We start from the raw sequence: 18,696 nt of genomic DNA on the forward strand, positions 1-18,696 counted from the left end.
AAGTGTGAAGGGTTCTATACTGATGATCGTAAAAATTGTAAAGCGTTTTTCTTTAACGATGGTAAAGTGTGACGGGTTCTTAACTATAACAACCGCAAAGTGTGAAAGATTCTTCATTGACGATTATAAAGTGTGAAGGGTTCTCTAGTGACGGTCGTAAAAGTGTGAACCGTTTCTATTTGATGATCGTTAAGTATGAAGGGTTCTCAAATGACGATCGTAAAACGTATGAAAGGTTCTTCACTAACGTGAATAAATGTGAATCATGTGAATGTGAAGAGTTCATCACTGACGATTATTAAGTAGGTATGAAAAGGCCGGTCCTTCACTGATTCTCGTGAAGTGCAAAGGCGTTCTTCTTTGACGATCGTGTAAAGTATGAAGGGTTATCATCAACAGACGATTGTAAATTGTGAAGGGTTCTTCATTGACGATCGTAGATGAGTGTGGAGATTTATTGACTGATTATGGTAAAGAGGTAGAGTGTGAAGGGTTTTTGACTGATGGACGAAAAGTAAAAAGCGTTCCTCTTTGACGATCGTAAAGCATGAAGGGTTCTTCACTAACGATCATTAAGTGTGAAGGGGTTTTCAATGACGGTCGTGGAGTGTGAGGAGTTTTTGACTGATGGTTGTAAAGTAAAAAGCGGCCCTCTTTGACGATCGTAAAGTATGAAGGGTACTCAACAGTCGATCTTAAAGTGTGAAGTGTTCTTCAATCAAGATCATTAAGTGTGAAGTGTTCTTCAATCAAGATCGTTAAGTGTGAAGGAGATTTCATTGATGGTCGTGAAATGAAGACAGCAGAATGGAAAAATTATTTTATTAAATAAATATAAATTAAACTAATGCACACAATGCAATATGAACGCGAACGATGCTAATCTTGCTATTTATGATATATTTTGAGTTTTATGCAGCTTCTACTTCTTTCGTTTCTTGGAACTTCCTCATACCCATCATGGATTGGGGGCCTTGAATCAGTCTGTATATCACAGCCCAGCTCAATTTAGCGGGTATAAAACTGAAAAAAAAAAAGATAAAAATAAGTCCAAGTTGTTCATTGACAAGGCGTGAATCAAGAATTGAACATTCACAAAGTTTTTTTTCATCTATGAGTTTTTGTTTTTCTCTTCCAGGGGCAATTTTTTTTTAAACAACAATAATCTGTTTTTCCCTCATCTTTCATGTTGGGAGAGATAACCCATAGATAGTTTCGGTTGAAAAACACAATTATTCCCGAATTTACCACGTACTTTTTCAATGGAAGAATATATCTGGAAAATCCTGGCATAGTTACAAAAACTTCTCTGTTCCTAATTGCGGTCACAATTCTCTTTGCAACATCTTTCGGCTCTAGCATTTGCATCGTTTTGGGCTTACATCCAGCAAACATTCCAGTGTTTATGAACGATGGGCATATAAGGGTCATGTGTATTTTGTGATACCCATGAGTCTGAAATGATATAAGCATTGAATACATTGAAACTAGAAAATTGCAGAATAAACGATTAATTATTTAGGTAAAATTTGTGTATTTAGACTTACTTTCAGTTCGGTCAGTAAACTTTCGTGAAAACCAATGGTAGCATGCTTAGTAGCGCTATAATCTGTACATTTATAGGTTCCAAGCATGCCAGTTACACTTCCTATTGTGACTATATGTCCTTTATTTTTCTTCATCATGTCAGGTAAGAAGGCTTTCGTGGTCTAAAATGAAATCACGGTGGTAATATATATGCCTATTTAGGAATATCGTCGAAGCAGAAGTTAAACCAAATAATAATAGGTTTATCCACAGAAAAATTGCATAAATATTTGCAAGTGCAAGTTATCTCAGGACAAATTTCACAGCGTGATTCTTCAGGCAATTTGTAACAAATTAGGTAGGTAGGTAGGTACTCCAATTCACTATTTTTTCACTAAAAACAAGGCAATCAAGCATTATCTTGAAAACCATAATCTCAATCGAAAATCTAAAAACAAATTCAACAAAGGAATTTTTCTATACAGGGTATATTTAACGGTGAGGCTATCTTCAACAGAAGGTTGAACTGGTCAAAATAAAACGTTTCGACAAAAATCACCTATACAAAAATTTCCAAAATGACAAAGTTGAAAAAAAAAATTAAACCTGATTTCCGTAAAATGGTTATAATATGTCTTTGTCCACACAAGCACTTTCAATAAACTGTTTCAGTTTGCTACACTGTTTTCATCTCAAATTTTGATCTGATGCAACTAATCAGATAGACTTGGATCTACTGAACATTGCCCAGCCGTAATGTTTGTGTTTTGTTTCCTTTTTCCGATACCAGAGTCACCTTCTACAGTCCCGTACTTGATATTTAATGAAATTTTGTCGAAATTCTAGGGGTTGTAGCTCAGCCATCTCAAATATTTTTTTTTGAAAAGTTTTGGTGGAATGACTAATTATGAAGACTTCTACCTTCTGTCAAAAAAAGCCTCACACTTGAAAACACCCTGTTTTTATGAGGATTAGTTGCGTACTTGTTCTAATAAGTATATAAAGGGAAATAGTAGAATAGTAGTTGTATAGTTGTGAGAGTCAGATATTCATAAATTTAAAGAGAGGATAACTCGAAAATAAACTTTCTATCACTATAAAGGATGTTTCATCATTTATTGAACTTCATCCATGAAGTAATAAGAAACAATTGATTCCATGGATTGGAAACTTCAAGTAAATTCGCAGTTATCACGTAGATTGGTTTACAAGAACATACCTAAGAGCGTGACTTACGATGCAATTTTATTGCGGATTGAACATTACCGTCAACATTATTCCTATTATAATGCAATTTGTCTTAACTCTGCGTGAAGGTGCATACAAATGTGCAAAGTTGAGAAATTCAACTATCATTATTGAGTACCTTTTCTATACCTACTAAGTAGGTTCTCGTATATTTTGGCGTGAAATCAGAATCTGTATCTTTCAAGGTTCCTTTCAAAGTGGAAGGTATAATGAAGCAAAATGAGGTTTTTATGCAAAGTGAAATAGAAAATAGAATGATGGTTGGTACTCATTTTAAAAGATATTTCTCTCAAGCAAAATCTTTCAAAATTTTACTTTCTATTTATCAGAAGAAACCCCTCATTTATTCGATTTTATATGTGATACACTACAGGGTGTAAAAGAATAGTTGCGAACTTGCGAAGTAATTTGAGGAATGATTCCTTGTTCCTTGGCAAAAAAAGTGTAGGTTCTTTATTTATATTTTTGAGCTGTTTCTACTTAGATAGAGCGCCCTAAAGATAGCACATGAAAAGCAAATTTTAATTTTTTTCTTAGAAACAAGAAAACTGACAGAAATAACATTGAGCAGACATACCTACTTTGGAAGCGAGCATTAAAAAATGTTTGGTGGCATTCCCCTATTAATAAGTTAGCATGATATCCGCATACTAGTAAAATTTAAGGAAAACCGTTACTTTTAGTGATTACAAGATACCTTATTTGAATACAATAAATCAAGGTATCAAAAATTAAGTTTTCAATAGTTCAATCTGAAAAAGGAAAAAAGTTTCTTCAAAAAAAATTTTATGAGTAGCTTTTTCAACCTTTGAAATTATATGGGAACATCACCAAATTTTTTTTGATTGCTCTGTTGCTCGCATAGAATGTCAGCTCAATTTCATTTCTGTAAGTTTTCTGGTCTGTAGGAAAAAAATTAAGAATTAATTTTCAAGTGCCATTTCAGGATATTGTATCTGAGCAGCACCTGCTCAAAAAAATTGGTATAATAATATGAAAGACCTACACTATTTTTTGACAACGAATCAATTTTTTTGCAACTATTCATGCCCACCCAGTATATGCGCTTTCATTAATTGATGCCACTAAATCTTTCTGTGAAACTAGATGAACAACCTCGTTTCGTGAAATATCGACAATCTAGCTAGTTCGTTGAACTCTGCCATAAGAAGAACAACCAACAAATGCAACCTCTCAAACCAGCAATTATCAATATACACTTTCTATAATTCGAACTAACAGAGGGATACCATGCGAAAAAAAATTACGAAATAGCCACTCATTAGCCTGGAAACTTCATCCTTCGTTGCATAGTTTCAATTTCGCAATTGATGCCTTCAGTCCGTTTCAGAAATGCATATCTATAAGAGGAGTAATGAAAAAATAAAATTATAGACATCAATCTGAACCGAAAATCAGTTGATGTAGCAACATTTGTTGCAGAACAACTTGGCACAAATCTACAAATGTTGATATTTGATTTTTTTCTTGCAGCTGTACCTACAACCATGAAAACTTTCGAAGGAAACGGTTTCAGACTTGCTAGTAGCTCCTCAGTGGAACTGCAGAGATATAGGACATTAAGAAACGATGTCAAATGTCAATGCATAAAATAACTTAGGGAGATAAATCAGTTCGAACCTTTTAAATGAGAGAACTTTTTCACCCTCACCCCTTATTCTGTGAAATACAAACGTTTTTCTTAATTTTCCCTCTTCCTGACTGATTTTCAAAGGGGATCATTACTGTGTGATGTACCAAAATTCTGACTTACCCAATAATGGGACAAAATATTAACGTTGAACGTTTTTTCTATCATATAGTCTGGAATATCCAGGAGTGTCTGACCACAAACTATTCCAGCATTGTTGATGAGGATATCAACTGGACCAACGTCATCCTTAATGATTTTGGCGTATTTGTAGACAATTTCTTTGTCGGACACATCAACAGGCTGCGTTATAATGTCGTATCCTTCAGCCTTCACACGTTCCTTCAATTTTTCCAGAGCTGGGAGAAATTAGAGTTTAATTACAAAAAGAGATCAGGATATAGGAACTGAGAAAGGACAGCCAACATAAGATATGAGTCAATCATGAGAAGTATTTTAAATATCAGAATAGTGGTACACAAGACAACCGTCTTCAATGTTACATCTTTCAATTTTTCATCTTCTCATATTGAATTAGATGAATAGATATGGCATAACTCGTAAGGAATTAAGGATAAACAGTATTAACAATCTGATATACCTATGTATATAAGGTCTTACATCTTTTACATAATATCAATGTCGATACCAGTAGATATTATTGTAATTGATTATTATTATAACAATCTCATTATTGTAAGGGTATATGAACTTATTATTCTTATCCTTGGACTTTTTCCCGATACATTCAATTGCAAATTTAAGCACTAGCATCAGTAGCGAATGAATTGTGAAAAAAAAATAGAAAATGTGAATTTGAAAGTTGTCGAACTCGGTTTGTAATTACAAACGACTCGGTTCTAATTGGAGCGTGAAATCAGTGTAGTACAAAAACGGACAAACTCTATAAATGGAGATTGATTTCAAAGTAACGCACGAAAAATTCATGTCTTGTTATCTTATTTACTGTTTTGTAGGACAATGCTAGAACAATCGTTTATTCTGTATACCGAATTTCAAAATGGTAAGGATTAAAGATTGTGTTCACTATAAAGATGCATCAAAAATGGAAGAGGTGATTTCTTGGCCGGAAACATCATATTTGACGCCCGTCAAAGGCGTTTTTCAAAATTTTCCTTATGTTTCTGTATGTTCAGACAAAAAAATTTCAAGATTAATGTAGCCGAAATAAGATATAGCCTACTACACTATAACTCACTCAGAAAATTGTATTAGTAAATATGTATAACGAAGAATGTATGTCACGATAACAATATGAAGAACCCTATTTGGTCAATCTAAAACTCTGCTAAATAAACAGAAGGAATTTTGTTACCTATCACGTTAAAAAAAATGGGGAAATTAAAAATAATGTAATACAGTGTGTTTCACGAGTGGTTGGCCATAGACAGCTCATCTAGAACTTTCAGGAAAGTTGCTTCTTTTGTACTTTAGGGCATTAGTTTCGGAGATACAGGGTGATTTATGGATTTCGGTCTTAATTTACGCGAGTGAGCGGTCCGATTTTAATGAAATTTTGTGGTCTCGTTGACTTCCAATAACCCTTCAAGATGGCATATGCACTTTCAAGATAATCAAGACAATCCTTAGAATATTGAGATTTATATTTAAAATATGTTTTCTGTTTTCTGGATCAGTTGAAAAACTTTGGGTCTTTGGGCACAAAAGAATTAACTTTTCTGAAAGGCTTTTAGATGACCCTCATTCACCATTAGGCTGTGGCCAACCGCTAGTGAAACACCCTGTATAATATATAGATTTAGGAAGGTGTAAGGTTTTATAGAAATTTATATTTTGGTATACCAAAATATTTCAAGAATGGTTGTGTGTTTTCTACTTTTTCGTTTTACATTTAGTTATAGGTACTAGGTCAACTGGAAATGAAATACTTTTGTGGAATCGGAATATTGCTTTCCAAAAATCGTTTTTATATCAGTTAACTATTCCAGTTTACATATCCATTCCTCCATCAAAATCGTTGTTGCGAAGTGAATGAATAATTCTTCGTAATCCACGTTATATTTTTCGATGTGAGTGAAAGTCATAATTTATTAACTTGTGTTACGGTGATATGTTACGTTACGAATCATTTGGGGAAAATCCTTTCTTATACCGGTTTTTTTGAACATGGTTTCTCAGTATTTAACAATTTTCGTGTCTCTGTTACATACAGAATCAGAAACATATTTTTTGGAAAGGCCACTCAAAACGAATACATATTTCTGTTAATAAAAGAAGAAGGTAGGTATATAACACTACACAACCTTCCTTTAATATTGTTTATTTATATTCAGTACTTGGAATAAATTCGGCAAATCAAAGACACTTCTTTTGCTGTGAATATTATGCATGGATAGGTTGATTCATATTTTAAATTGAGCTCCTTTTGATGCAAGAAAATGTTCAACCGCTTGTCTCAAATTTGAGATATTTCTTCGAAAATAAAGGGATCTGATTAAGCTCAATGGAATAATTCAGGCAGTTCAAAAATGGTTGTGAGATTACCATCGTATTGAGCGAATATAGGTCAATTTTGATTTTTTTTTGTATATGCGTACGAATGCAGTCGTGAAAATCAATCATTGTTTGAAAACAATAAAGTTTCGAAGATAATTTTCCTGTTTCAACTATTATAAAACAAATGTAAGCTAATTTTAATAGCTTTTGTTCTAAAATATATTTACATCAGTATCGGATAAGAATAGAGAGGTTTTACGATGTAAATATTGATTCTTTTAATGTTATGAACCATGAAAATATTCGTTTTTGTTGTTTGTTTGACCTGACTTATAGAAGATTCCAAATGGACTAATTTTCTTATATTGAAATTGATGTTGATTGTTCAATAATTCAATTAAGTTTTCACAACTAAGAACTATTAAAATTATCAATGGAAAATATTGTTTTTTCTTACCTTTTTCATTATTGTCCCAGACAACGACCTTGGCCTTAGCTCTGGCCAGCCTTATGGTCAATTCTTGCCCCACACCCCCAGCTCCACCAGTCACCAGAACTACCTTATCTCTGATGCTCCTTTTTGGGAGGAGGAAAGATGGAGTCAGTGTTAAAACAGTTGCCTCGGCAATGTAGTAAACAGCAAGCCAACTTAGGACAATAAGTTCAATTGTTCTTTTCACTATTCTGATCACGATGCGGCTTGTGAACTCATATGCCGACTGCATCGCACTGAAAACGAGAAAAAATCACACATAAATAAACTATACAGGGTGTCCCAGGGATTAATGGGAATAAATTCGGATATAGGTTCAGTACCTCAAAGATGACGACATGATTATGGGATTATTCAATTTTTTCAGAGAGACGGAGATAAACAACTGAAATTTTGAAGGGGTATCTAGAACCTATTGAAATGTCGATTTTTTTTTGAAAACTTTATTGCCTTTTAATTGTGTCTGTTAAAGAATAAATTAGATCCTTTGGTCTGTTTTTGAGCATTACTTCGGCATATTGCTCATTTGAAAAATTCTTGGCATAATTAGTGCACAAATCAAGTACCTTCATACAACTAACATAATCTTCAGTATTGTGATGGTGGTCAAAATGACAGTTTATATTACAAAAGGTCGATCCTAAGCAACGAGAGAAGATCATGGCTGATTTTGGTTTGTTCTTCGAAAACAGATCAAAGGACAAGTTTTATTTTTATGGAAATTCTACCATTTTTACGATAAAAATGAGGTTTCAATGAATGATTTTTAATGATGATAATGAAGCCTGTGAAGAGTTATGGTAGAAAATCAAAGAGGGTTGTCCATTTCACCCCTATCTTTCTATGAGGGATGAGTGAGATAATTAGTAGTAGGTGGATCTCTATTCGAAAAATACCCCTGCAAAACATCATTTGTTCATCTTGGACCTACCGGTAGATTCGGGTGACTTGGGACGGTCTTGTAACTTGGGACAATTACCGCCCTTGCAGATTTCTTTGTTTCTTACCATTTATGAGTGAAGGGACAAACTTATAAGATTGTTAGCGTCTTTTCGGTTAGTTTAACAATTAATTCCTGTTCAGTTTGCAGTGACCACAGCGTTTGAATTGACAGGAATAATTAATGAATTCAGGAGAGTAAAATTGCGTTTTTTATGGCCCTTAAACTTACTAGTCCTGTATACATGTGTTTCACTTTGGGTATGTGTAATTTTTTTTCTGGATACGTGGGATATTGTGATATTAGATATGTTATGAAACAAGGTTGTTCACAAATCAAACTGCAACACGGATCTCATTCATTTATTTTGTTGTTTCATAGGGTGACTTGGGACGATGCCGAATAGATACAAGCGACGCATTGGCAGCAGGAAATATGCCGATTTTTCGCAGGATCGCAGGATATTATTATTTACGCTATTTCCACAAAAAAATCACCAAACAATGAGAGAAATAAATCAAAGTTCCCTTGTTTTGTTTATTTTTTTACATTTGAGTTGCAATATATTTACTTTTCCTGTAATAGGGGTTTATCATTTAATTTCCTTACCGAATTTCAACTATATAATCACAAATTCTAATTTTTCAAAACTATACACTGTCCCAAGTCACCTATTTCATTTGAGACTTGAGAAATCAATGGATTTTAACTTGTGTCCCAAGCCTCCCAACTCGGTGGGTGACTTGGGACAAGTATATTTCAATTTTTTTTCAAAATTTATATTCCGAAGCATGGTATATATCCTAAACAATAGTCTGAGTGTTTGAGCATATTCGAACCTCTTTTTCAGATAAAAATAGGTTCGCCTTTTGAAAATATGACAAGTTGAATTCAACAATCGCCCCAAGTTACTCGAATCTATACGGTACTTTAAAAAAAATTGAATAAATCTTCAGTTTGTCACGAGGTTTTTCTCCTCTCATATATTAGTGAAATTTTTTTATAAAAAGTGAAAATGGAAGAGAATTGTATTTTCTTCTGCTGCCAAAGATTCATGATCTTGTGAAGAAAATTTTTGCTATCAAAATGACAATCAACTCACGTTAAGCTTCTGCCGATGATAGGATGCAAATTCATGTTTTTCTGCAAAGAAAATCTTCTTTTCTTGATCGTATTAGACGGATCCACGGTACTGCACATAACAAAGTCTTCGCGTTCTTATTGGCACAAAGCAGATGTAACAAGATCGCCGGTGAAGGAAGAAATAATAACCAGAACCGCGATTCTTGGACTATTTGATGGGGCAAGTGAAAATAGTGGCAAATTTACCTTTCTCCTCGCTCCTAATGGCTTTGATAGGATTGTGTTTTGAACTCCCACCTTTGCGAATGCAGAAGAGAAATCAAGTTTAACGAACTTTGACAATAAGATATTCTCGTTAAAAATGGGAACTGTGTTTGTTCTTGTATTTTTTTTTTAAACTGCAAAAATTGAGTTTCTGGACGTTGCTGCATGCATCTTCTTGGTTAAAATCCAAAATATCGTTTGAATATTACTGAAGGTTGAAGAACTGTGGATCAAATAATAAAATTGATTTTCCTAAATTAAGTTTTTTACTCAGCTAAGGAAAATGGGAGCGTTAGTATTAAGACTCTTAACATGTGAATCGGTCATTCATTATGATTTTTCTTTTCAGTGCTCCAAAGTGGATGAAATTTTCAGGACGTTAAGACAATGACTTCAGCAAACACTACGACTACACCATGTGCAGTAAACATTTTACTGGAAGTCAACTGAGAACTGTTCATCCAAGTAAATGTTCTATGCAGAAAGCATCCCTTGCATAAACAGCCCATTAAGGGGAAATTATTACCTTTATAGGTCCATTCAAGGATTCTCAAGTGCTACTCCTTCAATATTCAGAAATGCAGAGGTTTTATTGATTTCGATTTAGGAACCAAGTGACTGTCAATTTATTGTTCGGAATGTAAAAGTTTTATGAAACCTGGTGTGAGTATTTTGTTCATTCATTTCAATTTGAGTATTGTCATAAAGAGACCATATCATAAGGAAATAATAAAAAAAGCATGAAGAAACTATACTGACAGCCTAACATACATGTCTTGTATACCTCTGCAAGGTTTTTTTTGAGTTTGGTTCTGAAAATTTTATAAATAATACATATATAAAGAACAGAAATGTGTATGCTATGATTGTAAATTGAATATCGGTTCGACGATTCATAATAATTTCTGATATATATTTTTTGTGCAAATTCAACTGAGTTTATTGATTCCAAACAACCTATATTGCACGGAAATAACACTTTCGATGTATAGCAGATTACCATATACCTTTGTGTCCTAGTGAAAGCTTTATTTGTAGTCCAATTTTTGTAAATTTTTTATAAATTGCAAATAAAAATCTAGCACATCCAACAGCGTTTTTCGTTGATATTAACTGATTCTAAACAATGTTCAGATGGAAACTGACATCCTGATCCCAAAACAAAACCATACTTCTGTTTTGTCGCTCAGGATGTTTGTTTTCTGGTCTCAACAAGGTCAATATTGAAATTCAATACAAGGAATAGAATTCGAATTTCGCGCCCCTAATTATAAAACAGAAAACTGTTATTAAACAGTTTTTCCGTTTTGATAGTACGTTTTAAGCGCCATCTCATTGTCAAGTGTGTTTTCTCTGTCCAAACTGTAGAAGGTTTTTAATACTAGAGATATGAGGGTGTTTATTATCTTTCTACTCAAGAATCTTTATGGTCGAAAAGTTATTCATTAATATAGCTCAATCTATCAATATCATATTGTTGAATATTTTTTGAAATTTAACTTTAAAATATCGAACTTCCCAAACTGTCATTATAGTTGATACTAAAGAGCTAACAATGCTTCTGCACTAATAAACGTTCATTGAAGATTTGATAAGATTTGGTTAAGTTAAACGCAGTCAGACCAAGAGTACATTTGTTCTTACCATAGAACTATAAAGATGGAATTATGTGGTTCTTACAAACACCCCAAGGTTTCAGAGAATGAGAGTTTCAGATGCAAAGTCATAATTTGCCTTCGTGGTTTAAGGGGTGCTAACCTTTAGAGAAAATTGTATTATCAGTTTTATCAACGCGAAAATAGATAACAGAAAGAAGTAGGTATCTAAGTTTATCTCTTGTTTACGAAAAATATGAAGTTATAATCACCTCAACGTTCATATCATAAAATGAAAATGGTTTCTGGCTCTCCAAGTTCAAGTGCAAGGCTGCAGAACAAGTCCTCTTCAAGCGATAGTCACTTTCCAATCCAACTCTTCCAATTCATTTATCCCGCTGACAAACGATAATGAAAGTAGGTAAGTACAGGAGAAATTGTTGTCAATTATAGTTTTTTTCTTTCGAAACTACTCATGGACGTTGTTCAAGCTGTAGGGAAGTGGAGAGTTGCATGTTGAGAGTAGTGATTTACAAGAACGAATAGACAATGAACGTTCTTCTTTGAAATAGTATGCATTTTCGATTTTCTTCTCAATGTTGTGGTTTATCTATGAAGATTAATGGTAGTTTGATTAATATTTTTCCATTTTTCCAGGATCTTTGAAATTGTAGTTTGTTTCTGTATCTTCATCCAAATGGCTTTGAAATCAACAATCTACAAATAAGATGATCAAAATCGAGATTTCAACAGTGGTACCTACAAGGATATATTGAAAAATTCTTAGCCTACTATAAAACCAAACAAAATTTCAATGTCAAAATATTTTATTACTCATATTCTCCTTTTAATTGGATACATTTATTACAGCAACCTGCAACGTCTCTAGACCTTTCGAAAAAATGTTTCTTCTTGCTCTGCAAACCAGACCTCCACAGCTTTTATTATCTCCTCGTTTTTCCTGCAAAAACAAAACACCTTTGGAAAGCTTTTCGCGTATTTTCTCTTTAATTTTTTCCAATAGAGTGGTCAGTAATGTCGAATAGTAATCTCTGTTATTGTTCTACCTTTATCCAAAAAATCAATCATGATTACTTCATGGCAACCCCAAAAAACTAAAGAAATAACTTTTCCAGCAGATTTTTGGACACGAAACTTCGTAGGTCTTGGAGAACCAGAGTGTCGCCATTCCATCGATTGTTGCTTTGTTTCTGGATCGTAGAAATGTACCCAAGTCTCATCCATAGTAACAATTCGGTTTAAGAAGTCTACATCTTTTTCAAATCCAGCACAGATCGAACGCGATGCTTCTACCCTTGCACGCTTTTGGTCAACGTTCAAACATTTGGGGATCCATTTTGCAGCTATTTTTCTCTAGTCCAAATTGACAAATTGAACGGATCACAAAAATATAGTACATTTTTCACGACATAGTGACAATATTGTCAACTTCAAATTTGGCAAACATGACTTCTGCTTAACTTAATCTTACTTCTTTTTGTGTAATGAATTCAGCAACACCATCGTAAGTGACTCTTATTCATCATGAGTAAAGGTAAAAAAATCGATAATTTCTAGCCAAGACACACAAGGCACATTCGTGGCCGAGCTTGGACCCTCTACCTCGTCCACCCATACCAGCAGATACATACCTGGTGGAAAAATAATAGACTGTTGCACTCTATGCGACTACGGCATTATCACAGTAACTTGCGGCATATGCTTCAGGGAGACTCACAAAAAATGCGCGGAAGCTTTCCTTAGAGGGACCGATAAGAAAATTGACGTGAATTTGGATTGTTGGAGATGTCCTAGATGTCTCACTATGGTCCATCTGGGAGATCCCAGTAGCTGCGAGGAGAAAAAGGAGAAGAAAAATAAAAGGAACAGTACCAATCAGAAAGTGAGCACATTTCTCGTGAATCCATACTGTATAAGTGCTGAGTATGAAATTCTGTCGAATTTTTTATGTTAAATTTTGATCGAACGTTCTCATGTTTACTTGGTAATCAATATTTTTAGCTTCTCCTTCAGCTATGTTTGAAATTACTTTTCTTGATGGAACTCGTTGTAGTTTGACGTTGTTTTTTTTTCAGAAACGTTGGTGTAAGTGCTGAGGAAACCCATAGGAATTTTTTGTATAATTACACGAATAATATGTGGATTTTTTTCTAATTTTAAGTTAAATTGTAATGAATAAAACTTATGTGGAAATTTACTTAATTAATTTAATCATACTTAATGAATAGTGGTGATACCTTTTTTTCCATGATCCTGATTGTCTATACTTATATGTTTTCATTGTTTCATTCATAATAAATAGTAATATACTTATTTATAATCATTTCACGCGCAAAAATTTACTATTTGTAGGTGTAATAACATATAATTCCACAAAACCCTCGTATTCGAAAAAAGAATAAGTCTTGGAGGCATTCAATGACTGATGAGTTACATGTTTCAATCTTAGAGAAAATTTTCTTCTTGTCAAATGTCTTTTGACAACGTATTATTGAAAATTCAAGAATGGAAGTTTCATTTAAGTAGTATCCTTTTTTGGAACCGTAGCGGGAAATCATATTTCATGTGTTCATTTTCACAAATCACCTACAAATTTCAAGGAACTCAAAATACCAATATCAATTCTGATGTAAGTTGAAAGAATTCGATCGAATGATCCACATGTTCACATTTTCACATAACGAATTGTGTTGGATTGAGTTTGTACAATTATTCAGTACAAGAAAATAACCCAATGGTTATTGAAATCAGCTCTGTGAATTACAGAAACGTCTTAGCCATATCAGTGAAGCTTTAACAACATTCTCAGCTTTGAATTTGCACTCCAGATTGAAAGTGTTTCCGGATATTAACAACAAATCATTCGAATTGGAATTGTACCTAGTGGTAAATGAAAGATATTATGAATTCCATTTTGCAGATCTTTGGGAAATAGGGAATGAAAATAAATGTTTTCGGAGAAATTCCATCGAAGAGAACCCCTCAGCTGAGTGCAAAATCATCAGGAGCACATAGGTTAAGGAAGAGCAGCTTCTCAGGTGCATATTCATTGTACACAACCCTGAATACACCTTGAATTATATTGGAATTGAATATAGTCGTTTTGAAGTCACCTTCTCTGCCTGTAAGCGTAAATACTGTAGCTAAAATATTTTCTCGAGAAGGTTTTTTCGAAATCATCCATTTTCGATGAAAATCGTGGAATTCTAAAGAACTCCCATTTGGGGAAAATGTAGTTCTTTGTTACATAGATAATGCCTGAGGCCTCAGGAGTTAAAAGTCTTTTTAGTTTTTAGAATAAGTGATCAGATTTCCGCTAATTAACGAGTCCCTTGTTTGGAATATATTTAGTCACTTTTTTGTTGTAAATATGCTCGAACAAAATGTGAGAAAATGTTATATTTTTGTAAGAGTAAATTATGAATGAGTGAATACAATTTTTGAACGGAGATTCATAAAGTATATGGGGAAATATAAGAAAGAAATTCATATTTGATTCGAGGATAAGAATACAAGAGAAGGCGTGTAGTTATTATAGGAACTAGCTATTAATCTGAAGCCCCAACATTTTTAGGGTGCAAACCACTTTTTCGAAATCTGAAATCAATATTTTTCTGTATTCATCTAAATAATGTTTTTCGTTCCAGAAATTATATCCACATCTAACATTGACAAAAAATATTGAATCCCAAATGTTCTGAAGGAGCGATATCTTTCTAAAGTTAGAATCTATATCAAATTAACCGATATATCAGATACGTCATGCTTAAAAAGGACTCTCATTGGCTTACATGAATTCTGCGAACGTTCCTTTAGCAGTATTTTTGAGAAGGAATGATCACAGAATTGATCCCAGCATATGGATTTTTCACGAGTTTCCTCCAAAGGATGTACCATCTTGTCCAATCGACCCCAAAGCGGCCCCAAAATACCTCAAAAATCAAGGGTCAATTTTTGACGTTGTCATGGTATGACATAACCGGACATTCCACTGGTTTACTGATGGATCAAAATCAGAAAGGGTCACCGGCATTGGCGTATATAGACCTAAACTGAGAATCTCTAAAGCCTCTATTTTACAGACCGAGACACTGGCTGTTTACGTATGCGCTCAGGAGTGTCAAAATGACACGTACAGCTAGGCCACGCTGAGGTCCCTGGAATCACGCTGCCAGGGATTTCTGCTGACATGGGAGTTCCGTAATACCATAAAGCAACTGGCCAGAGGCAATAAAGTGACTTTACTATGGGTACCAAGCCATTGTGGTGTTGAAGGAAATGAAAAAGCCGATGAAATTGCAAAAAAAGCATCAAGGTTAACACCTGCTGGACCTGAGCTTTTCTGTGGGCTTCGAAACTACCAATACAAAGCAGCTGTCCAACAGTAGGAGTTAAACAACAGAATAAACCTCTGGAGAAACATTCCTCCACTTACTCAGTTCAAAAATTCGTGATGATTTCACCGACCTACACCAGAAAACTGCTAAAGCTGTCACGAGCTGAGCTTCTGATGATGGTGGGACTGCTGATGGGGCACTGTCGGTACAAATATCATTTGTACCTATGGAAAGTCAGCAGATGAGATCTGTCGGCTCTGTGGATCAGAAGCAGAAACAGCTGAATACAGGGTATGCAAGTGTCCAGAGCTGGCTGGCCTAAGAACCATTCATATGGGAAAATCGGTCCTGGATACTCACGAGGTAACGGACAAGACCAAGGGGTTCTTAGGAGAATGTTGTCGGTTTTACTAATACCATGGACCACTTCCTTGGGTTCCTATGAATGAGTAGAGTAGAAATATGACAAAATATGACGTTTGTTGACTGGAAATTGAAGAATGATAAGAAAATGTACGATCTACAATCAAATTCAAATGGTTTTCTCTTCCTATTACAGATAACCACATGACAGGATGACGAGCCACAGCCTATCCAAAGATGTCATGTCCGACTCTACATCCAGGCACAGCGGCATCAAAAGCCACGGTGGCTCCCGCCCCTCCATGGCCTCCGAGAAGAGCGATAGGAGACTTGGGGATTCCTCCATGTCCACAACGAGGAGGGAATCCAAGAAGCTGTCCAGATTATCCGAAACCGTCACTGTGATTTCAGACTGCGGCAGGGCTCCAGACACCTGCGTGTTGTGCGGCTACGGCATTCCCTACACCAAGTGCCTCTGCTGCGATAACGAAGGCCACAACAGGTGCATTGAGGCGTTTTACTGCACCACCGGCAGAAGGGTGAACCTGGACATTTGGCGTTGTCCGAAATGCGTCACCTTGAGCAACATGAAGAAGGAAAATAAGGAGGAGAAGGCGCAGGAAGAATCAAGAGCTGTGAGTTTATTTTTCGGTGTATGTCAGTACTGTCAGTTGGTTTGACATATCTGTTTAGCTGCCACAGTGAAACGATGCCATCCATTCATGAGCCTATGTCAGGGGTAAGCTTGTCGAAGTGGGTAATCAATCATCATGCCCAAACTTCACTTCTTACGTGTCTTATGTCCATTTGCATCAACGAATTATCCCTGTGATTTCTATTGAAACGTTCAATAGAACTTGATGTAGAGTTTGCCACGAAGGATTCAGAAAATTCCTCAGTCTCCTCCTCATTTACCAAACTTCCTTGATAAACGAAAAAGCAGTACCTAGTAGTGGTAATGGAATGATGTATTAACATCATCTTGTGTTCAAGTTGCCTCAAAGGGAAAAAATCATAATCTCTTCTAGAAATATGGTTCTTAGAAATGGCACTGTAGAATAACTAATAACTCTGATTCAAGGCTCGAAGAGGAGGTCAACATATCTCCTCATTGTTGGATATTATCGAGTTCCCATCGATCAATATTTTCTTCATATGATTTTTTTCTATCAGAGCATAGTACACATCTCCACGGATACTAAGGTTGAAAAGACCCACATAGATATTCGAAAACTTGGGGGTTAGCTTTGGATAATGGAGTTGGAAAATAACGAATTGGACATATCGATCTGTTATCAAATAATTAAACAAGGGTTATGTGATTTATTCAAGATATACTATAGATCTCCTTTTGCTTTTCATCTTTCAACTTCTTTCCCAGAGTCAAGTAGACATGTTGTTAGATATACCAGAAGAGCATACCGATTGTCCATTCTGTAAAATCGATATGGACCTCAAAACCTGCGAATGTAGATCGTGTGTTAGTTGCCTCAAAAAGGTTCCACGATCCGAGCAAGAGGGGAAACCTCAGATGGTGAGGTACAACAAATGTCTTCAGTACAGAGATTTTAGCACGAAAATCGAATACAAGTACCTTCAGGATGATGATGATAAACTGGTGGAGGAGGGGGTGGATGAGGAGGAGGAGGAAGAGGTAGACAGCATCTGGGTACGTGTTTTATTCGTTTGAAGCTCTAACAGCTGTTTCTTTTATTGTCCAGTGCAGTTATCTCGATAATTTGAAATAATTTTCTACTGTGATAAAAAAAAAACTTTGTAGTAAGAATTTTTTCGTCCTCAAAGTACTTCATTGATGCCAACGATTTTCTATATCACTTTCAGAAGTCTGAAAGACTTCTCTTCGATGGATTCAATACTTCTTCCAATCTTCTTCTTTGCCAAGCAAGAAAATGTTTAAGGTTTTCACAGCTCAAGTGAAAAACTCACCTTATTTTTTAACATAACAGTAGGTAATCTTAAAGAATTCTTATAGTTCAATGAAGTCTCCGGCATATACTTATCAATTTAATTTCATCAACTCGTTTTGTTTCATAAAGTTTGAATTATTGTGTGAAAATTTTGCAGAACAGTAATTCTATATAACTTTTTGTTTTTGTAGGTAAGGATTTGCTGGTCCGTCACGTGGTGTCTCCTTCTTATCACCTTCGCTTTTCCGATAGCTATAATCAGTGCCCACATCTTCATAATCACTTACTGTTTCGAGGCGTGTTGTGAGTGTTGTCATGTAAGTATTCAGAAAGCAGTAAAATTCCAGCCTTGAAAACACCTTCGATCTACCAAAGTATGAAACAAACATAACAACAGCTTGCCAATGCTGTGAAAACTCTGAAAACTTCACTAAAACTAACACCAAACTCAAACTCAATACATCAGTAGGTATACCTACATACACAAAATCATTTTCTTACTTCCCTTTCCTATATATTATGTACGCAAACTATCCGCTTCAATTTTTGAGCAGTGTTGGATTCTTTTCAGCCTGTATGCTGCTTTTTTCTGGCAGGGATCAAACTTCCTGGTACATGCTGCAGAGGTATTTGTAGTGGTGATCCTATGTGCTCGTCAAACGACAACGCCAAATTGGAAAAATGTTGATAAATCATAAAATAATCCGTATACTCACTGTACATCTTTGTCCTAGAATATAAGCTTAGAGGAAAAAATCGTGTGTATCA

The 18,696-nt window shown here is 34.9% G+C and overlaps 3 protein-coding genes across 3 annotated transcripts; 2 read left to right on the forward strand and 1 right to left on the reverse strand.

The window, feature by feature from the left end:
• Positions 1 to 806: 806 nt before the first annotated feature.
• LOC123316798 (short-chain dehydrogenase/reductase family 16C member 6-like) lies at positions 807 to 7,737 on the reverse strand. The gene is made up of 6 exons (XM_044903028.1): positions 7,721 to 7,737; positions 7,362 to 7,633; positions 4,550 to 4,785; positions 1,548 to 1,709; positions 1,256 to 1,455; positions 807 to 1,023 (listed from the first exon to the last, which is right to left on the reverse strand). Exons 1-6 carry the CDS (start codon positions 7,735 to 7,737, stop codon positions 912 to 914), a joined length of 999 nt encoding a protein of 332 aa, XP_044758963.1. The 3' UTR covers positions 807 to 911.
• A 4,928-nt stretch (positions 7,738 to 12,665) lies between these two features.
• On the forward strand, positions 12,666 to 13,507 carry LOC123317527. The gene is made up of 3 exons (XM_044904101.1): positions 12,666 to 12,804; positions 12,858 to 13,182; positions 13,376 to 13,507. The coding sequence occupies exons 1-3, from the start codon at positions 12,785 to 12,787 to the stop codon at positions 13,394 to 13,396; spliced, it is 366 nt and encodes a 121-aa protein (XP_044760036.1). The 5' UTR covers positions 12,666 to 12,784; the 3' UTR covers positions 13,397 to 13,507.
• Positions 13,508 to 14,132: 625 nt separating this feature from the next.
• On the forward strand, positions 14,133 to 18,616 carry LOC123316799. Its single transcript, XM_044903029.1, has 5 exons — positions 14,133 to 14,338; positions 16,197 to 16,635; positions 17,382 to 17,669; positions 18,120 to 18,245; positions 18,500 to 18,616. Exons 2-5 carry the CDS (start codon positions 16,213 to 16,215, stop codon positions 18,614 to 18,616), a joined length of 954 nt encoding a protein of 317 aa, XP_044758964.1. The 5' UTR covers positions 14,133 to 14,338; positions 16,197 to 16,212.
• Positions 18,617 to 18,696: the final 80 nt, after the last annotated feature.

This window comes from Coccinella septempunctata, chromosome 7 (assembly GCF_907165205.1).
Source record: "Coccinella septempunctata chromosome 7, icCocSept1.1, whole genome shotgun sequence".
NCBI lineage: Eukaryota > Metazoa > Arthropoda > Insecta > Coleoptera > Coccinellidae > Coccinella > Coccinella septempunctata.